Genomic DNA, 23117 nt, shown 5'->3' with positions numbered 1-23117 from the left:
TTCGATCCATTTTGCAAACAGGAGTCCAAAACCAAATTTTTTGAGAACACACATCATATATTTGATCAAATGCACATCTGAATTATTTGAATATAATATATTCAAATGACAATTCATATTAAATGACATATGCCTAACTGGCATAAAGCCAGTCTGATCTGGTTGGATGATTAAACCTATCAGTGATGTGCGGTCACCTGTCATCATGGAAAAAATAATATATAATAATATAATTTATATTGCTATTTTCTCCCTGTGGTTTGTACTATAAAGTACCTATTTTTTCATTTAGCTTAACCAATTCTGATTTTTTTTTCTTCAAAATCGCTGGATTTTTCCCCATTCAAATGCTCAGTAGCGAATCCGGCGAGGCAACAGGGAGCTGAGCCTCACCTGGGATTGCGCAACCTCTCATTAACTGCACTGGCTGCCATTTACCAGCGCTGAGAGCGCAAAAGAAGTGGTTTTTAGTTGTACTTAAACGGTTTCTCCCTTTGCTGTGGAGCACAGCAGGAAATTAATAATATCTATATTTCCAAGTTTAATGGAGTTAAAGGAATTATTCTACGGTGGCAGTGTGGCTATGCAAGACATGTAGAAGAATAGTCCTTTTGCCCTCCAGCGTTGTCCGCATGTGCGAAATTTCCTTATGTGAACAACAACATGCAGGGGCTCTATATTTGTAAATCTGATTATGATTAAGTCAGTGCCTCAATAGCTACGAACCTCACAGCACCTCACTTTATATATATATATATATACAGTATATATGTGTGTGGGCGTAGGCGTGTGTGAGTGTATGTGATAAAATGCCATTCAGATCTGATGAATGACCTATGACAAAATAAAACTTGAAACACTGAGATATTAACTTCAAAACTACTAATAACTAATTAAACAAGAAAACTAAGGAAAAATCAGACCTGCAGAACCACAAATGCAGTATAATGTGTTGTAAAACAAGAGATATCTCCTCCCTCTGGTGAAGGACGAGCAAGATCATAGAAACAGGGCAATGGAACTTGGTTTCTCACTAACCAAGTTCTTTATCTTTGTTTTAGGGGTTTAAGCCACACCTAATGAGGGAGGCCAAATCTGAGTGCACAGTCTTGGGAGTGCTGGCAGCCAGACACCACAGATGTCAAACTCAAATCTGGCACACCGTAGCTTTTAATGTGGCCCTCTAGACTCCAAATTACATCAACAAGACTCCAGTTTTTCACACAAAATCAACAGATTCACACATTTTCTTTTTGATTTTGCTGCAATTTTTTCTCAAAATTGGTCAAAACATTGAGTTTAAGTGACTGCTGCGTCAGGATTACATGATGTCAAGTTATAGTCTGTGATTGATAGCAAAAAGTCACATTTAACATCATACATCAGCACAAAATTCCTTATAAATATTTCTAAATTAGTACCACAAAATTTGCTATTTTGATTGCAAAAAATACAAAAACAATCACAAAACCCTGGAGGGACAGATCAGTGATTATTTAATTTTAAGAAACACTTATTGAATGCTGAAACAAACAACTATTATTAATATTTTAACAGTTGAATTGGTTTTATCAGTACATTCTGGCATATCTGGCCCTTTAAGAACATTCAGACTTTTGATTTGGCCTAAAATGAAAATGAGTTTGATCCTCCTGCCTTACACAAAGCAAAGTCCTTGCAGCCGTGGCTGCGGTCCTCTTCTTCTGCTGCATGGTTCTTGTAAAAGTCTTGAGCTTGCCTCGATATCTGCCAGAATTCAACATTCTACCCTTATTCTGCATCTTTGCAGCAGCTGGGATTTTCCTTCTGCCACATCCCTTCATTCACTGATGTTTAATGGTCAGGTTTTAATCCATTTCAGCTTTACAGCCCAAAGAAGTTACTTCTTGGGTTTGAAAACCTTTGTCCATTTCGGACACAATTCAACATGCAGACCGTGAGGCCTCTGCTTACCCAGTCAAACCTTTTCCTAATCTGTTCATAATTAATTCTCAATCATCAATTCTCAATAATGCAGCATTGTTACAGATACATTAAAATCATTGCACATTCTTAATCATCTTATTCTTCAGTAGTTATTGACTACTTCTGTAAAAGAACAATTAGTTCATCAGTTCAACACAGGCTTCAATTCCAGGCTTTCAGATGAGTTTGAATTATCTCAATGTAGCCATCATTAGTCAATAATCTCTGCATTAAAATATGGAATGATCTCACGCGTTCTCAGGTTACTCAACACCCCGTCATACTTCACAGGTTATGTACTTTATATTCTCTTCAGAATCATTGTCAAAAATCACAACTCATTTAATTAAAACCTTTTAAATATTTAATCACTAGCATGTCTGATCCAACATATAAGGAATCACATAACTTTAGCCACAGTTTGATTACATACAAGTACTGTATATTTCTGTAAAATAAAAATTCATTAAGATTCATTAATTTAACTATGTGTAATCCTAGTTGCTCCCTTCTGTAAGAGAAAATGTTAAAACATGCCTTTTGACCTGTACTATTGAGTTACTCAGTTACAATACTTTTATTCTTTAATTATGTGCTTTTCAATTGTTTTATACATGGTATAAAAATTGTACCATAAAAATTGTTTTATACATCATTACTACATCAGTAACGTCAACATTAGCATCAACATTTGGTTGACCAATTGAGTTGCTGATGTTTCTGTGCTTTATCCACTTTTTCCACTTATCTTTTTTAAAACCTGCTTGTCAGATCAAGCAGGTCAGGATTTTAGGCAGAAAAATGACCAAGATACAAAATAAACATTCCAAGGTTGATTACATCCCCAAATTTGTCCAAATTGATTGTTTACACATAAGTGTGAATCTTTCATTTAAAAAAAAAATTACATGTTAGCAAAAGAAGGAGGGAAGATCAAATACATTTTTACAAGGGGCTAAATGTGTCAAAATAACACCCAAGTATTATCTTAATATGCAGTAAAAATAGAAATTATCATATATTCACTAGATCTGTAGCAGAATGTAGAATCCTCATGTTGCAGGAGTTTGGCCCTCCGCTGCACTGGAAGGCTCCAGAAGGTTTTCATAAAGAACACTTAAAAGCTGCAGTATGTAACTTTAGCTAAAATATATTTATGTGTTGTTCAAACTGTTACAGTATCATGAGTTTGAGACAGGTAACCTGATGATCATAGTCTGTGAAAAGATTGAGCACCTCCACCATTTCCTTGCGCTACTACTCCCATTTGCAGAAAAGCACAGCTCTTGGTCAATAACAACCAATCAGAGCCACTAGTAGTCTTATCGTTGTCAATCAACTCATGTATAACAAATGAGTAATAATTACCCATCCATTATCATACACACTTATCACTGGTGGGGTCAGGAGGTGCGCTGGTGCCTATCTCCAGCAGTCACCATTACAAGACTATAAAAATATATTAAAAACTTTTTTTTCTGAAGTTACATACTACAGCTTTAAGGACAAGTAAAAGGCCACTGAACTTTCAGAAAAGTTCAAGAATATTGGGCCCAGTATTGTTGGATCCACCCCAGACTCTTTTCTGTGGAGTCTGCAGGTAACAGAAACGATTATCCAGCTGACATCCTTGAATTACATCAACAACACTTAAAAAAGACTTACCAAGTGGCTTGTATTCACAGCCAATGTATCCTTGATAACCAAGCTTCTCCAGTGTGTTTAACAAGTATCTGTAACACAACTCTCCATTGCTGTCAGGTTCATTCCTGCCTGGAACCTGTGCAATCTGAACATGGCCTGAGTAACAAGACATTTGATTTTAGATCACTGCCTACCATGCATCTCATGCACTATGCATTCTCAGTGAAATCACATTGTGATACAATTATTATTATTACTACAATATCTGGTTCCACATTATGTTTAAATCAAATTTTAAAGAACAGGCAAGCAAATGAATCGACTGCTCCTTGCATTCAGCATGTTTTCTTTCACTTCCTCCGTTATCTTCCTCCCTGGACTTTATAATTCAACATTCTTTATTCAACATCTCCACAATTCTTTCTGTCCACTTCAAAATTTTCTCAGTGTTTCTTTTTTAACTTCATCTCCAAACTACTTAACCTGGCCCATCCTTGTCACACACTCAGGAAAATCCAAGCAGATGATCTGAGAGTTTTAAAAATAAAAATGGCAAACAAGCTGAGTATAGAGCATAAAAGTCAAAAAGAATAGAGACAGTCTAGTCTATTTAATTTTTCTCAGACAGCACAAATTGAGACACTTACTGTTTTGCAAATGCCAAACATTTTTTTGAGAAATGCACCAAACAGCAACACACCAACAAAATCTAATTAATTTCTCAAAATCCATAGTCCATCTTTCAAAAAAATATAAAAAAAATCAATGAACACGTCATGCCTCAGAATGACAAATCCTTGTTTCAGTGTAAGACAGTCGAATTGATTAGTCATGTTATCCATATAACAGTTTACTCTGAAGGGAAGTTCTGATGTAAACTATAGCTCAGTGTTAAATATTGTGACTGAGAAAAACTGTTTGTCTTATGAGGTTAGAATTAGATGGTAGTAAAACTTTCTATAAAACTGTACCAAAACACTGTTTGGACACAGCTGAAGACTTAATTTTTCACCATCCAGTACATTGTATCTGCAGTGCATAACCAAAAATGAGTAGGTGCATTGCTGCTTAATAACAAACTATTTGTTTTTTGTTATCTGAAAATATTTGTGTAAGAGCAATGATTTTTCTTCAGAAGTTGTTGTTCTGTTGAGGTTGTTTTTCTTCAAAAGTTCTTCAAACAAGATCTTCTTTTTATTTCCCACAACAGTACATTATGCCTCTTCATGATACTATTATTATCATCAGTTCATGGAGAGTTTATTGTTTGTAGATGGAAAAGACAGAGTCGTACTTTTATTGGAAATAAATTGAATCAGTAACAGAACTGTTGCCAATAATAAGCAAAGTTTCAACTTGGTTACAGTGTACATTACACACTAGAGTCGTGTTCAGATGTCAGTGGGAAATGAAAACTATATTCTTATACATACATACATAGATGTTAAGAATGTAACCATTTTAGTCATTCTTGAAACATTAAGAATGTGCAAGGCCCTCTTTTACTTAGTGTTGTTTTGTGTTTGAGTTTTAATTTCTTGTTCTGTTCATTCTACCAATACTAGAAAAGTTTAAAATGTGTCAGGTAATGCTTCAGAAAACAGACTGAGTATTGGATCATAAAATGTGTATTTAGACATTTGGCTTGTTTTAAATATGTGCAGACTCGTTCTAATTCTGAAAACGTCATCAAGACAGTCCCAACAAGAAACTCAATTTCACTTTTTTTTATCAAGGTTTAGGAATTCCAGTTTAGGAACTGGAATGCACTTCAATATTTCAACATAAATCAATGAAATCTAGTACACATTTTAACACTGAACCAGAATAAGCTTTGTTTGTGTATGTTGTGCCACCATACATATCACAGTTTAATCTTTCAACTTACCTATTATGGGAAAATATTTGTGCATGTTTTTTGTCAGATTTCCATCCATAATTTGCCAGTGAAATATGTCCTGCAACAGTGGATGCAACTACTGAGTAAACTGATAACTTTTTTGATTTACATTCTTTCCCTAAGCTGAGACACATTTTCAAAGTACCTACCATCTGTAGCTGGATGTTGGGCTTGCCAACCTTCCCCAGTATTGCTGCAGCTGCAAAACATCCAACAGAACCAAAAATTATCTTTTATTCCTGAATTAACAAAAGCCTCTTTAATGAATAAAACACCTTCCTTAAAATTATAGTGGAAATAGTGGAAATTATAGTGCCTTGGAAAATTATAGTGTTTTCCATAATGAAATGAGTATCACACAACATAGAAAAGCAAACATTTGGCTGCTTCTGTATTTCTTTGAAGAAATGGCACCACTTGTGAATGCACAAATTTTCTTTATTTTCCATCATTATTTATATTTGTTCTGCTTTCATGTCAAACTACTGTCTCTAAATGTGCCATATGCTCACAATTTTACTCAAAGGACCTGTGTTCAAGATGACATGAAAAGTTGTTTTGGAAGTGTAGTCTGCCAACCACCTGAATCAGTGACTCTGCAGTTCTTAGAGGCAGCCAGTCTTACCTTGATGAGGGGAGTCCAGAAAGTAGCGAGGGTCTGTAATTCTTGTGTTGATTGGCTCAATCAATCCAGTGATTCCTTCCTGTTGGGAACATTCTGATTATGTCTATTGAACTCCAATAAAAACCATCAAAACAAACTAAACGAGTCTTTCCGACCGGGAGCTGACAGCGTGTTGAAAAGTTATGGATCGGTCGCTTTGGAGCGTCTGGTTCAGAGGCTGATTCCAAATCTTTGCTCAAAATGGTGCGTTTAGAGCTGTTGTAAACGAATATTTTAGTAATCGAGTAATCGATGACCGATTATTCGGATACAAAAAAAAGCTAAAATAAAATATTGGTAAATCTAACAGCAGTGTTACTATTGCATATAAACATCAGTCCAATTTTTCACATTTGAGATTCTCTAACAATAACTTTTCTGTAGTTTAGAAAATTAACCTGTAACAATAATAGCTCACTTTACAAGTTAACCTGAAGAAAAGTTATACAAAAATCAGAAATTATATTCAATTCAATAATAAAGAGGCAGGCTTACAAATACTAAAAAATGTCCATACTCCAGCATTTGGTTTATGTATTCATCTTCAGTCAGTTCAATAGATGAACTCTCACCTTGCCCAAACATTTATAGCTTTTGTGTTCATGTTAGTGACGGGATTTGACACCTTTGTTCGTCACAACCAGAAACTATCATGATGGGTTCCAGTTTCTTTACACACATACAGAACACCACCAGGAGAACAGATGATCAGATAAATTAAGTTTATTTTTTACAAAGATGAAAAAGTACAATTGTGTGATTCTTGTCCTTGGAGTTGGCAACCGTGGTCGTCTGTGCTCTACAGAGCAGTGAGAAAAGGATGTTGAGTTTGGGTAGTCGGAAATTGGAACTTCAAGAAGGAATTGACTGAGTTTACTTGATGTGAAGAAAACCTTCCGCCAGGGGGGTATACAGTGGTCTCCAGGGTATGGTCTCTTTGTGAGTTACTTTGAAGTGATCCGGGTTCTAGTGTGAGGTCTTGATGGAGAGTTGATCAACGGTGAATGGAGAGGCTTGCGGAGGAGGGCGGACAGGTAAGTTCAAATGTGGAGAAACGAGGAGCGAACCGACTGCCAGGAACGGTTTATTGAAGATCTGCAGAGACGAAGAAGAGACTCGGGCAACTAAGTGTGTAACAATCCACAGCGTCATGAGGGGAGAGATCCAGAAAGCCAGGACTCAGGACTCACAGGGGAATTTCCAAGGTGTCACAAGGATACACCTGAGAGAGAGGCAACAAGGGTAAATTACTAGAAGTAATTTCAGAAAAACACATAGAGCTAGTTCGGCGGGGCGCAGAGTACCATAACTGGCAAACACTCAGGCGTTGAAGTGCTGGCAGCCTGCTCCTCATATACTCCGGAATGATTGAGTGATGAATCACAGGTGCACCGACAGAGTCAGTGGGCACGCCCTCCAAGGTCTTTAGTCACCATCTGGTGGACGAAGGTGGAAACAGCAGGCAAACAGAAAAATCCCAAAAAGAAACCAAAACCCCAGTTCACAACAGAAACACATCTAGCAGCTACGTTCCGCCACGATAAGCTCCAAAACACATTTGTTCAGACCGGGATGATATGAAATAAACTTTCCGATTCGTCCGTAAAGCTACGCTTACGTTAATTATCTAATGCGCAGTAGCCTGCAGTGTTCAGTCTATCCGCTCACCTGTATAAATACACTTGCAGCCCTCTTCCCCAGCGTTCGCTCTGAACACTGGCCACCATGCAGCAGCTCCGGGAGGAAGAAATCTGTCGTACTCCAGGCATCGCGCCAGTCATTTTAAGGATGCTTATTGGTTCCCCGAAAAACGACAAAGACCCAGACATTATCATGAATCAACAAAATCCTCCCAGGCCAAATTTGAAAACTGGGCGTTTTACTGCTAACGCTTAGCTTTCGTCAACAACTTACATGGAAGTTAGAGCTCTGCGCAAAGCAAGTAATAACCTGGCCGGAACACAGCGCATTAAATAGTAAAACATAATTTAAGGAAGCTTCGAGGCAGATAAATTTTCCTCAAGGAATTTTAATAATCGAGGTACTCGAATCACTCAAGGAATCATTTCAGCCCGAGGTGCGTTTAATTTCAGTCTCCATTACAAACAGAACAGAGAAAACTAAAAAGATGTTGTGTTAATCCATTTATAGTCTAAACAGAGGAGCCGGCAGTTTATCTTTAGGAAATAAATAAAAGGTGCTGAAGTTAAATGCGTAGTCCGCTGCACAGCCAATGCGGACGCAAACTCACCCTGAGTTTTCAACATTACCCTATGGGTAAAGAAGACATTACGCCCAAAAGGAGAGCGGCGCTCAGGATGAGCGCAGCAGACGTAACATCTGTCCGTTCCGGGGAAGCAAAACCACAAGAAAAAAATCCTGGAAAAAACACACACTGGACCACGTGCACCATAAAAAACTCAGAGTTCAATTGATCGGTTTGGATCAGACAGATCCAACTGACAGATGAACCAGCGCAGATTTCTCTGTAGATGTCACCAGGAGAAATTTGTGAGGCTGTGCATTCAGACCTCAGCAGGTGAAGTGACCGTAATTTAAGTGGAGCCATTTAATTTCATTTATTGTAAGTTGTTGGGGCCTCAGCCAGTGGTTTGTGTCACGGAGAAATATATATATATGTATATATATACACTGCTCAAAAAAATAAAAATACACTAAAATACAATATACAATAAAAATACACTTAAACAACACAATATAACTCCAAGTAAATCAAACTTCTGTGAAATCAAACTGTCCACTTAGGAAGCAACACTGATTGACAATCAATTTCACCTACTGTTGTGCAAATGGAATAGACAACAGGTGGAAATTATTGGCAATTAGCAAGACACACTCAATAAAGGAGTGGTTCTGCAGTTGGGACCACAGACCACTTCTCAGTACCTATGCTGTCTGGCTGATGTTTTGGTCAGTTTTGAATGTTGGTGGTGCTTTCACACTCGTGGTAGCATGAGACGGACTCCACAACCCACACAAGTGGCTCAGGTAGTGCGGCTTATCCAGGATGGCACATCAATGCGAGCTGTGGCAAGAAGGTTTGCTGTGTTTGTCAGCGTAGTGTCCAGAGGCTGGAGGCGCTACCAGGAGACAGGCCAGTACACCAGGAGACGTGGAGGAGGCCGTAGGAGGGCAACAACCCAGCAGCAGGACTGCTACCTCCGCCTTTGTGCAAGAAGGAACAGGAGGAGCACTGCCAGAGCCCTGCAAAATGACCTCCAGCAGGCCACAAATGCGCATGTGTCTGCACAAACGGTTAGAAACCAACTCCATGAGGATGGTATGAGGGCCTGACATCCACAGATGGGGGTTGTGCTCACAGCCCAACACCGTGCAGGACGCTTGGCATTTGCCAGAGAACACCAGGATTGGCAAATTCGCCACTGGCGCCTTGTGCTCTTCACAGATGAAAGCAGGTTCACACTGAGCACATGTGACAGACGTGACAGAGTCTGGAGACGCCGTGGAGAGCGGTCTGCTGCCTGCAACATCCTTCAGCATGACCGGTTTGGCAGTGGGTCAGTAATGGTGTGGGGTGGCATTTCTTTGGAGGGCCGCGCAGCCCCCCATGTGCTCGCCAGAGGTAGCCTGACTGCCATTAGGTACCGAGATGAGATCCTCAGACCCCTTGTGAGACCATATGCTGGTGCGGTTGGCCCTGGGTTCCTCCTAATTCAGGACAATGCTAGACCTCATGTGGCTGGAGTGTGTCAGCAGTTCCTGCAAGATGAAGGCATTGAAGCTATGGACTGGCCAGCCCGTTCTCCAGACCTGAATCCGATTGAGCACATCTGGGACATCATGTCTCACTCCATCCACCAACGTCACGTTGCACCACAGACTGTCCAGGAGTTGGCGGATGCTTTAGTCCAGGTCTGGGAGGAGATCCCTCAGGAGACCATCCGCCACCTCATCAGGAGCATGCCCAGGCGTTGTAGGGAGGTCATACAGGCACGTGGAGGCCACACACAATACTGAGCCTCATTTTGACTTGTTTTAAGGACATTACATTAAAGTTGGATCAGCGTGTAGTGTTATTTCACTTTAATTTTGTGTGTGGCTCCAAATCCAGGCCTCCATTGGTTAATAAATTTGATTTCCATTGATGATTTTTGTGTGATTTTGTTGTCAGCACATTCAACTTTGTACAGAACAAAGTATTCAATGAGAATATTTCTTTCATTCAGATCTAGGATGTGTTATTTGAGTGTTCCCTTTATTTTTTTGAGCAGTGTATATATACAGTACAGACCAAAAGTTTGGACACACCTTCTAATTAAAATGGGTTTTCTTTATTTTCATGACTATTTATAAGGCAATAAATCCCACTTATTAACCTGACAGGGCACAACTATGAAGTGAAAACCATTTCAGGTGACTACCTCTTCAAGCTCATCAAGAAAATGCAGAGTGTGTGCAAAGCAGTAATCACAGCAAAAGGTTGCTACTTTGAAGAAACTAGAATATGAGGGGTATTTTCAGTTTTACACTTTTTTGTTTAGTGCATATTTCCACATGTGTTATTCATAGTTTTGATGCCTTCAGTGTGAATCTACAATGTCAGTAGTCATGAAAATAAAGGAAACTCATTGAATTAAAAGGTGTGTCCAAACTTTTTGTCTGTACTACTGTATATATATATATATTAATTAATCAAATTTTATTTGTATAGCACATTTCAGCAGCAAGGCATTTCAAAGTGCTTTACATCATTACAAACACAGAAACACAATGCAAGATAGAATCAACAATCAAAACACAGCATTAAGTCAAGTTCCATCAATACATTGATAACATTTCCAATACAATTCTAAACAGGTGGGTTTTTAGTCAAGATTTAAAAGAAGTCAGTGTTTCAGCTGTTTTACAGTTTTCTGGAAGTTTGTTCCAAATTTGTGGTGCATAGATGCTGAAAGCTGCTTCTCCTCGTTTGGTTCTGGTTCTGGGGATGCAGAGCAGACCAGAACCGGAAGACCTGAGAGGTCTGGAAGGTTGATACAACAACAGCAGATCTTTAATGTATTGTGGTGCTAAGCCGTTCAGTGATTTGTAAACTAACAACAGTATTTTAAGGTCTATTCTTTGAGCTACAGGGAGCCAGTGTAGGGACTTTAAAATTGGTGTTATGTGCTCTATCTTCCTGGTTTTAGTGAGAACGCGAGCAACAGCATTCTGGATCAGCTGCAGCTGTTTAATTGATTTGTTGGACAGACTTATGAAGTCTGTTGCAATAATCAATACGATTGAAGATGAACGCATGGATGAGTTTCTCTAGATCTGGCTGAGACATTAGTCCTTTAATCCTAGAAATGTTCTTCAGGTGATAGAAGGCTGACTTTGTAACTGTCTTTATGTGGCTCTGTAGGTTCAGGTCAGAGTCCATCACTACTCCCAGGTTTCGGGCCTGATCGCTGGTTTTTAGTTGTAATAACTGAAGCTGTGCATTGACTCTAGATCGTTCCTCTTTAGGTCCAAAAATAATAACTTCAGTTTTGTTTCTGTTCAGCTGGAGAACGTTTTGGCACATCCACACATTTATCTGTTCTAAGCATCTGTTCAGTGATTGGATGGGCTGTGAGTCACCTGGTGACATCGTAATGTAGAGCTGTGTGTCATCTGCATAGTTATGGTAGCTAATATTATTTCCTGTTATAACCTGAGCTAATGGGAGCATATAAATATTGAATAAGAGGGGTCCTAGGATTGAACCTTGGGGTACCCCACATGTGACCTTTGACCTCTTTGATGAGAAGTTTCCAATTGAAACAAAGAAATCCCTTTTCTTTATGTAGGATTCAAACCAGTTAAGCACTGGACCGCAGAGTCTGACCCAACTCTCCAGTCGATTCAGTAAAATGTCATGGTCAACAGTGTCAAAAGCTGCACTGAGGTCCAACAGAACCAGCACTGTGGTTCTCCCACAGTCTGTATTTATATGGATGTCACTGAACACTTTTACGAGGGCGGTCTCTGTGCTGTGGTGAGCACGACTGGAAGGAGTCAAAGCGGTTGGTTATCGTTAGGAAGCTAGTTAATTGTTTACACACAGCTTTTTCAATAACTTTGCTGATGAATTGGAGGTTGGAGGTTGGAGAACTATATATATATAGTATATAGTTTGTATATAGTTTGTTTTGTTATTTTTTGTTTCCTTTTGTTTTCTTTCCCAGCCATCACCCCACCTTGATACCAAACAAAATAACCTGACCTTGGCCAAGACATCAGCTGCATAGTTTAGGTTCTGCACAAAGACATCCTCCATTTCTCTTGAAACTGCTGCTCTGTGAGCATCCACTGGAATCCTTCCTGCCATTAGGTGAATTCTGTCAAGAGATCAGAGTTTTCTTCAGTGCAATAAACCGGGAAACTTGTAAAATAATGCTCAGCCCCTCAGTTAAGAGGGGCTGAGCATAAATAATATTTCTTTTTTCATTTATATAATCTAAAAAACAGGAAGAAAACAGATGGCCATTAGAGAAGATTACGGTATATCACATGTGGAAAACCTGATGTTTGACACATGTGCAAAGAGAAATCCTACAACATCTTAAGACCTGATGCCACACTACCTTTGTTTACATTTTGTGGAGGAGGTTACACTGATTTTGTAAAATAATTATTGAGAAATAATGCAAGAAGAGTACAACCAAATCCAGTGTAATGACAGCTACCAGAGGGTTACACACATTGAGACAATACCTTAAAATAAGTTAAGAGAGCACATAAGGTACAAATTTTAATGGACTTTATATTGGTGTAATTTCTAATGGTTTTAATATATCGTGTGACCTCATTTTCAAAAATGGAGACAAGAGGTTTTTGATTAGTTTAACAGCATTCGTAAATATCCCATTTGGCTAAGTATAGGATAAGATCTAAGATTAGTGACCTAAAATTGCTTTTTTATCTGGGTAGTTAATGAAGCCAAGTGATGTATTTTCAAAGCAAAGGGAAAGATCTGGTTCAATAACAGTAGAAATCAAAATGCAAACCTTTTTTTCCAAAATTAAAGTAGAGAAGGGGCAAGACCAAAATAAAAAAAAATGTCTTCCAGGTTACTACATGAAAAGAGCAATGTATATTTATACTTTTGTTAAAACTTTGTAAAAAGATTTTGGACAAGTAGAATGTGTGAATAATTTGAAATGTTATATCATATTTAATGAGTAAAAATTGAAGTCCAAATCCTTTTCCAGTCAAAGTTATCATCAAACGTGTTCCAATGAGATGCCACTTATGGAATGACACAATTTTCTGAAATAATGAGCGTATACAATGATTACGTGTTGAGAAACAAATTTGACAACTTTCTAGCCTGGTAGGATCTAGTAGGATCAGTGTTGGATTCTGTTCTACTGTACATTTAAGTAAAATAATTACTCTATCCATAATAACATCACCTTACCTTTAGATGTAACCAGGACTACATAGCTTGTATTATGATCCACTGGCTGATTACTTAATCAGGATTTACTGAAGTGCAAAAAATATTCAATTGTATTTTTTTGTTATTTGCCCTTTAAAAAAAAACACTGTTGGTGGTGTTTAAGTATTGTCAATAATATATTACAATACCATAATTATCTAGTATATTTTCAAATTTCCTGTCGCTATTAACATTTTTTAGCACAATTCAGTGGACAGTGGTGTACTGCCCTAGCGCCCCTACCACCGAGCTTATAACACTTTCTGTATTATTCACAAGAACTCCTGTTCACCGATTTGCCACTGAAAGCCATCATGAGAACTCGAGCCCAATGGGACAAAAATGGGACAAATTCCAAACAGAACTGAAAAAAGATGAGCATTGATGGAATTGGGAGGTACACCCCGCACTGCAAATATAAAAGGAAATCCCCATCAAATTTTTCTTTCATTACTTTTATAATTGTCAATGGGTTGACAGTGACAAATATTTATAAAGTTTCAAATACTTGTATGTCAGTTGCTTCCTATGGGAAATGTCTCAAAAGCACAAAAGTTTTCAGGAAGAGTGTTCTCTGACCTCTTGCAGTTCAAAGCTTTTGCATACTTCAGAGTAAGATCCAACCCTTCTCTAAACTCCAGCTCTCTCCCTGGAACTGCTCCCAAACCGAGATCACCTGCCTTGATATCCCCTGCAACACAAACACAACCAAGTTTAGATAGCGCTGCCAATCACAATAAATGTTGTCTTAAAGCACTTGTCATAAAAGAAAAATCAAATAAACATAACATCAGCAGTGCCTCTGCCATTTATCTCGGTGCTTTAGCCAGGCCTGTGCAGTACCTGGTGGCGTGTTGATAAGGACGACTTCCACTCTAGTTGCCTCCTTGGCTTTCTGGAGCTCTGACAGGTCCGAATCGTAAAGCCAACCTGCTTCCACGGCTTGAAACCCGACAGAAGCAGCCGCATAAATTCTCTTGCTGAAGTCTGTATGCTCAGTAAACAGCCAGGAAATATTCGCACAAAACTTTAACGCAGTCATGTTGTTAACCAGCTTGAGCCAATGACCCTGTGGTCAGGCAGCCAGACTACTCTACCACATACGCCTTATCTGACGTCAGAGTCCTACGTTAACCTTATCGCTATAATGTGCATTTTCGCTAAAGGGTTCAAAGTTTTTAGTAGTGATGGCCCAGACGACACAGAAACATCGGCACCTGCGCCGAGCAAACGAAACAAACCCAGTTTCGGTGCGCGTATCACTTTACGGTAAACCACGTGACCGATACAGTTGCTGTGTCTTTTGGTTGTGAACGCGCTAGATTGTATGAGAGAGATACTTTGTGTTCTTTGCCTTGCGTTGGTTTAGGCTCGTATTTGAATACCGGTTCTGACTATCTGTGCTTCTTCGTCAGATTTTCCTACCGTAGCACGTATACTGTAGATATCTTTATCTGTCGGTGCTACGCGTCTAAAACTGCTACCGTCATGTTTACAAAAATACCGGGTTGTGTTTATGTTAAATATTATCATCGAATAACATTCTTTGAGTCACTGCACTGAAGTGGAAGCCTAAGCGTTATGCATAGCAGTAGAACAATTTATATACACAACGAAACCACAAAAATATCACTTTGTTACCTTTAGTAAGTCTAGAATAGTTTATTTCGGCTAGTTAACAAGCTCTTAGGCCTATCAGTTGTGCTCCCCTGGTGGGCAAAAGCAGGGAGGAGGCAGATGAACGCGTTAAGAACTTTATTCCTCTTTTGGCAGGATGAACAAGTACAACATACTGGACAGCCGGCTTCCCTAAAAACAACACACCCCGCTCTCAACAACAACGGGACACTTCCCTCACTCTTCTTCTCCCCCCTAGGACATACACGTTGCTCTCTACTGCCCAGTAGAGAGCAACTTGTTTACTGCCTGACCAAAGGCTGGATCTGTAACAACTCCTTCATCAGAATATCCAGTGACGTGCGGTGAGGTTCATAGCTGGTGAGGCACTGACGTCATCAGAATCAGATTTGCAAATAGATGCATAGATTGACAGCAGTTTACAGGTTATGTTTCACTTCTGCATCCTTACACATACAAACTGTAGCTCACAAAACACACATTTCCTTAAAAAACAAAACAAAATAAATGTTATTACTGTCTTACCTGCTTCGATTGAAAGTCCACTTGAGAAAACTTTTTTAGTGTTGTAATGTAGTCATCCATGTCGAAAGTCGGGATAAGCGAGAGGAAAAAAATCACTATCTCTATTATAATCTATCGCTTCACTTGACTTGCTTCCCGAATCGTTTAGCCTAGCTCGCTGTCACTTACTCGGCAGTTGAGGAGTGAACAAGACGAACGTCTGGGATCTTGAGCGCCCCCTGCCATGAGGCAAGAGAACTGCCTGCCTCACCTCGAACCTGTTCTCTGCCGTTTATAATCGCTCATTACACGAAACACGTTACACAAACACAGTTGGTGACAAAAAGCACTGTACATTATATACATAAGCTAAATTATTGGAAATAGGTTCACATATTAAATTTATTTAAACCATTTTATTGACGCCGTACAGCAACATGCTCTCTCCGCTTAGCAGCCAGCGCAGAGCCAGGGGTTGCGCAATCCAAGGTGAGGCAGAGCTCGCTGCTGCCTCACCGGCATCGCTTCCAAGCATTTGAATGGGAAAATAAGAAAATTCAGCGATTTTGAACAAATAAAAATCGAAATTGGTGAAGCTACATGAAAAATAAATATTTTTTAGTACAAACCACCGGATGAATATAACAATTTAAATTACTTTATGATTATATATTTTCTTTCTTTCCATGATGGCTGGTGAGGCACTGCCTCACCTGCCTCCCCTGACCGCACGTCACTGAGAATATCCTATCCGTTTAAAATGAAAAGCTATCGCAGTTGTATGCACTAATTCTTTTATTAGAACATCTTACCTTTTTAAAACATATTTTAAATATTTTAAAGGCGTTTGTAAGAATTAAACAGTATCAGACAGGGGAAACAAGTTTTTATTGAAATAAATTAAACACGAGATCTACAAATACAGATCACCACAAACTCTTTTTTGCGCAATAATACGCTGTATGGCAGTCTTTATCAAATGCAGCGCAGTGAATTCTTGCGAATTCTGCCAGCTGTGAGTGAGACACACTCACAGCTGGCAGAGATGATTAATTACCATAGCATTAATTACCATATGGCGAATCGCAAGCAACTTTAAGGTGCATACCGCCACCTACTCTACAAGAGTGTGTAGCAACATTACTTTACATCTATCAAATTCTATTTTTTAATTTTGTATTCTGAAGATAAATAAATAATGCTTTCCTTAATCTGTAAATATCCATTATGTTTCCTTCATTTCCCAATATTCCTTTAAGAATATTGGGACCTGTATATTGGGACCATTCTTGACCTGTCCTTCCAACCATTCTTCTCAATTTCTCCCTTTCGGGTTCATATGTTTTACAGTTCAATATGGGTTCTACATTTTCTTTCTCTCCACATCTTTCACATTTATCATTATTTTCCCTTCCTATTAAATATAAAATGTCATTTAAATAGGTATGACCAACTCTTAATCTAATCATTATTATTTCTTCCTTTCTATTTCTCTCATTAATATTTCTAATAAAAACTGACTTTTGTACTTCATATAATCTTCTTCCTTTCTTATCTTCATTCCACCTTTTTTTGCAATTTTTCCATTTCTTTACTCTTAATGATCTCCCTTTCCCTTTCCCAAAAGGAATTATAATCGTTATTGCTTAAATATATATCAGTCTTTATCCCTATTTCATTTAAATTCCACTCATTTTTCATTTTAAGAAGTCTCATATCTATCTACATTTACCTCTGGAAATAGCCATGGAGGAATAACACTAATCAGATTAAACGGAGCTATTTTCTTATCCTCTAATCCATACATTTTAATCAATTTGCTTACAATCCATCCAAATCCATTACTCTGGAACTTTGAATATTCCCAACAGTTATGTAAAATTGTTGTAGTAACATTTTCTTCCTTAATACTTTTAATTTTCATCCAATACACTAGAGCTAATTTTATTCTTCTCATTTCCAGTGGAGTCTCCCCAGTCTCTATTAAAAGAGCATTAATAGGTGTCGTTTTCACTGCTCCTATACATATATAGGTAAAGCCACTGTAATTTTTTTTTTGTAGTGTTGTTTTAGCTGCTGCTCCATATATAAAACTGCCATAATCCATTAGTGATCTAATGAGTGCTCTATATATGTTTAATAATGACTGTCTATCTGCACCCAAGTTATTTCCAGCCACAGCCTTTAGTAGATTTATAATTTTCTTACATTTAGTTTCCAAGTTATCTTTATGTGTTTTTCATGTATAAGAATTATCCAACCATAGTCCTAGATATTTAAATTCTGCTACCCTTTCTAAAGGCTGTCCATATAATTTTATTGTTCCTATATCAATATTTCTCTTATTTGTAACAACTATAAAACAAGACGTGCTTGCTGATAATTTAAAACCCCATCCATATTTTAATAAACAATTTTAATATTAATTTCAATGTTACGTCCAGAATCTGTCAAAACATAGCATAGCATAATTGATCCTCCCCTGGAGCTGAATATCCTGTCCCTTTCAATACTGTTTTAAGTTCTTTCATGGTTATATTCATGTCTAATGTTGACATATATCTTTGACACTTTTCCAATGTATTTTTATGATTTCCAAGTTTTTGAATCATCTGCCATCTATGAATGTCTGCTTTATCTTTATTTAAAACTAATATCTCCTGACCTCTGACTAAGGATGGTATTGTTTGCACTGCAGAAGGACTGATGATGGTTTCAACTTCAAACGGACCAATAAACCTGGGGGATAGTTTCTTAGACATAGCTTTTAAAGGAATATCACGAGAGGACAACCAAACCTTCTGACCGGGAGTGTAGGTGGGAGCCGGAACCCGTTTCTGGTCAGCGAGGCGCTTATTCTGGGCAGATGTGTTACTGAGGGCATTGATGGTGGATCTCCAAATGTTTTTGCAGTGACGAATGTGATGTTGTACAGAGGTGATGATGAAAAATCTGTAGAACATTTTTTAAAACTATAATGAGCATGATTTGATTAAAATTTGTCTAATCAGTAGTTTTTTATATTAGATCACATTCTTAAGAGTGTATAAATCATATATTGATTTGAAAATGTTTAAGTTCATTATAACCAAAGGAGTTGAAAACTAATTAGAAAACATTGAGTGTAAAAGATGTTTTGGTATTGAAACTGCTCATGTCTGTTTTATCAGAGTTTGAGGATATTATATGAAATGTGTGCTAATTTTTATAATCAAAATCTGTTGGGTCAGAGAAGTCAGGAGAGCTCTTTTTAGTTCAGGAACCAGTTTAAGGCAGTTTGAAGGGATGAAAAACACGGAAAGCTGATTAACTTTGGTCTCGCTTTCTTGAGTGAAATGTTTCTGTATGAAATGAAAATTTCATCTATAGCTTATAGCATAGCTTAGGAAGCACTGAATTCATCCCTGGGCACCTGTAACACCTGCATGGTCTCTGGCGTGCAAACAGTAACATTACAGGTTGTTTGAGTCCACCCCTATGCTATACGTTAGAATGCATAAAACAGTAGAAACACGCCTTGATATAAAAGTAATTGAGTTAAAAAATCTATTCAGATCACTGGGGTGGAACTCTCTTAACTGCCACATGAAGCCTAGGCGCAAATTCAAACTGGAAGACTCTTTAGCCCCACCTGCATCATCCAATCAGCGCGTCCCGCTCATCGCCGCTGACCTATCAACGCTGGACCAAGCCACGTCACGTACAATCACCGACCAAGGCCCAGTTGATAAGGACCTCCTCCATCCATGGCATCTTCCGCTTTCCAGCTGCGCTCAACCCTCCTTCACCCCTTCTCCACCTCCACTCTTCAGGCTCTCATCCTTCACCGACCTCCACCACCAGTGTTGGGTCCCGGGGGATGACATTCCTAACCAACATCGGGAATGCTCATCCGAGCTTATTGCAATTCACAGCTCAATGTCCTCAGCCGGGGCCCGAGCGCCAAAGAACTTTAAATTCATGCATGTCAATAAACCTTTTTAATCGCTGTTTTTTCCATCTGAGTCTCTCCAGATTGAAATGCAGTGGTCTCCAAAGGCACGTCTTAAGGTAATTAATTTCTTCTTTGTGGCTTTGGTTTCTAATTTTAGTTTAGCTGTTGATGTGATTTTATGCAGTTGATTGTTTGAATAAAATTCTGGTTGATTGTGAAGTTGAACAGTAACTGTTGTCTTTGTGGTTTCAATATTGAATGTGCTTCTAGTGACAGATAAAAACAATTGCTGAAGCTCATTATAAACAGCTCCAACACAGTAAGTGTTGGTTTGGAAAAGATTCAGGCCTGATTTTTGAATGGGATAGTGGAAAGGAAGTGTTACTTCAACAGCCACCTTGTTGCATTTCAACCCTACCACACATGGAGGCTTACACTCTGGAGCCGGGAGTCCTGCATCTGCCCAGGAGCATCTGGAGTGAATTTCCAGGTGAAGGTGAAGAATAGGCAGCATACAGACAGTTTATGTCTTGGCAGTGTGGGACTCTGGGTTCTGGTCACAGAGCGGTCTTCCCAAGCTGGTGTGTTTGGACAATCCAGCACAGATTTCCAGGTCCATATGGGGATTTATTCCAAGAAGTCCGTGTTGCAGTGTTGTGTGTTTTTAAAAAATGTAATGCCTTTGTTCTGTATAAAAATGTTTTACTTACTCAAAATATTCCTGATACATTTGTTGTAAATACTTTTCAATAAAGCCTTTAAAAAAATATTTTTTTCCAATTGCTCATTTTTGAGAACAAAAGAACCACTTTACTGCTGTCACAAGTAACAAGATATTGGCTTCCTTTTGCTTGTTGTTGTCTCGTTTCCCCAGGTCCGTTAATGTCATGTGTAAAAGTGAATTATAAAACAGATAATCTGTGACAATCTGTGCTAACTATAGCCTACCGCTATAGTTAGCATGGCCACTGATGACAGCAGATAATGGTAAGTTGTTTCTCCACCATTATAACATTGAGCTGCATATACACACATGGTGTTTTAGGATTAACAGCTAAGACCTTCCTCCTGGCTCTGATTGGTTGATTTTGAAGTAGTGAATTTTTTCAGTTTGCTATAGTACCTAGTGGAGGAGGTGAAGGAGCTTAATTTTCTTCCACATATTATCTATCTCACACCATTTAACAAATGTTTTTAAATGTTTTAACAAATGTGTAAACATTTCAAATAACAGTTATTACGGTAGCATTAAAAAAATAATTTCAACCATCTAAATGTTTATTTATTTAGTTACTGTATTATGAATTTTTAAATTATAGTGTTTAATATTAAAAACAGTGCTGCTAATAGTGCTTTGGAAAGTTAGATTTCACTTACATTGTGCTATGAGTCAAATATGTTTTTCTGTTGTTTGTTTTTTGCCAGCTGTCAGTGGAAGTATCTTGAGAAATTCTCTAAAATGGCAGCCATTGGCTTCTTATCCTCAGCATCAGGAGCTGTATCTTGGGGAAGACCATGTGGTTGGTTTGCTATAGATTAGTTTTATTACGGGCTATTATTCATGTTGTAAATGCGTAAAATAGATAATCCAATTTGGAACATAAAGAAACAGTTATCGTTCTGTTGCATATCAATCAATCAATCAAATTTTATTTGTATAGCACATTTCAGCAGCAAGACATTTCAAAGTGCTTTACATCATTACAAACACAGAATCACAATGCAATATAGAATCAATAAATAAAATAAATACATAAAAAAAACATAAACTTGTGGGTGTAGAGACAAAGTAAAAATATATATTTAGACAAAATATCAGATGCATAAAATATTTTAATTTTTGATTTGGTAAAACTTCACCATGGTCACTGACTGTAATATTGAATCCAAACATTTTATAATAATAAAGTAAGCTCAGTATGTAACATCTATGTGCTCCAAGTTGTTTATCCAGTTCATCTAATTAATATAGCAGCCCATGGACATGGAGTATTGGAACCATGAAAATGCATTGGTGCGCAAATAGGATTAAAAATATCCGCTCTGCTCATCTTTAAATCAAACAATTTTGAGTGAAACAGTTGGCTAATTATCCACATCAACAATTCAGTTCAGTTTTTAATTCAGGTTATTTCAGTAGCGCTAATTCACATCGTATGACTATGACAACATAACCTATAAAAATGGCCAATTCAATCGAATCAAACAGAAATATTCCAAGTCAGTGCAGTCAAGTTCAGATTATTATTCAAATATGTTTGAACAATGTGAAAGTGTGTAAGCTATTTGATTGCTGTTCACGGAAACAGCCGAACCTGGCCGAAAAGACAGATGACGAGTAAGAGGGTGCATTTAGGAAAGATCAGCAGACGCTCATCAGCTCCTCCGCCTACAACAGGATATGCTTCACGGTCCAGGCAGTGCGTTTCCCATCTGCGTCGCAGTTTATTTCAAATTATTAGAGCAAACCTTACCCATCTGGAAGCATTCTGAGGAAATTCCAGCTCTACCTTTTTCCTCTTTTGAATTGAAGACGGTCAGAGAAAGCTGAAGCGTGGTGAGTCAAACATTTTTGTTGTATATACACAGTAACAGTAGTTAGAAGCGCATAGTGTCATTTGTTAAAGTAGCGCACTGAAGAATTTACACGCCGCGTGGGAGAAAGAAATCTGAGCAGCCTGAAGTGCCTGAATACACAAAAGGCGCAAAATAAACAGAACTACGGATATGGCTATAGGCCAATTGTCTAAGGTAAACTTTATGTCAGACACTTTATACAAAAATGTACAAAGATTTATCCAGATGTGGGTAGAGTACCCAAAAATTGCACTCAGGAGAGAAGCAATACTTCAATATACTCAAGTAAAAGTAAAAATTAGCCATCCCAGAAATTACTGAAGTATAAAAAGTATTCCAGAAAAATGTTACATATGTACTGAATAATTTATCATTACATCAAGTTTAATGTTTAAAATTATGGGCAAATTTTAGTATTTTATAGACTAAAATGAAAAGAATTGATTTATAAACAAGACAATAAAAAATCAGGCAGAATAAACACCTTTCCAAATTAATTTCTTGAAATAGAAGACTTACTAAACTAATATTTACTGTAGGATAATATATACTGTATGTACATGTCAGAAAAGTGTAAAAGATGATGACTTAGACTTTTTACTGTCTTCTCTTGCCCTCCAAATGGCATAAAAGGCTCAGCAGATAAATAATAACAGCAAAGCTTGTGTACAAACAAACCATCAAAACACGTCTGTGAAGTTACCTAAAATTGGACTCAAGTAAATGTAGTGATATTTTTAGTAATATTGCTTCAGTAGAAGTAAAATATATGTTGCAGTGAAACTACTCCTACTCCTGCTTTATGAATAGTGTTACAGATATACTCAACTACATATATCTGGAT

General features: G+C 37.9%; 1 protein-coding gene and 1 long non-coding RNA gene across 3 annotated transcripts; both read right to left on the bottom strand.

Moving 5' to 3' along the window:
• Positions 1-1423: 1423 nt before the first annotated feature.
• On the bottom strand, positions 1424-15560 carry hyi (hydroxypyruvate isomerase (putative)). Its single transcript, XM_023329101.1, has 8 exons — positions 14464-15560; positions 14200-14311; positions 12403-12517; positions 6135-6213; positions 5659-5708; positions 5498-5567; positions 3631-3765; positions 1424-3559 (listed from the first exon to the last, which is right to left on the bottom strand). The coding sequence occupies exons 1-8, from the start codon at positions 14660-14662 to the stop codon at positions 3504-3506; spliced, it is 816 nt and encodes a 271-aa protein (XP_023184869.1). The 5' UTR covers positions 14663-15560; the 3' UTR covers positions 1424-3503.
• Positions 6881-8867, bottom strand: LOC111607168. 2 transcript variants are annotated; one of them, XR_002752316.1, is made up of 4 exons: positions 7478-8867; positions 7364-7395; positions 7051-7268; positions 6881-6972 (listed from the first exon to the last, which is right to left on the bottom strand). It is a non-coding gene; the product is annotated as an uncharacterized LOC111607168 (long non-coding RNA). The 2 variants fall into 2 exon arrangements; XR_002752315.1 differs by having other exon boundaries at positions 6881-7268.
• Positions 15561-23117: the final 7557 nt, after the last annotated feature.

The sequence above is a fragment of the Xiphophorus maculatus genome, chromosome 23 (genome assembly GCF_002775205.1).
Source record: "Xiphophorus maculatus strain JP 163 A chromosome 23, X_maculatus-5.0-male, whole genome shotgun sequence".
Taxonomy (NCBI): domain Eukaryota; kingdom Metazoa; phylum Chordata; class Actinopteri; order Cyprinodontiformes; family Poeciliidae; genus Xiphophorus; species Xiphophorus maculatus.
Note: the sequence above shows the minus strand (reverse complement) of the source record. Positions and strands in the feature narration are given on the sequence as shown.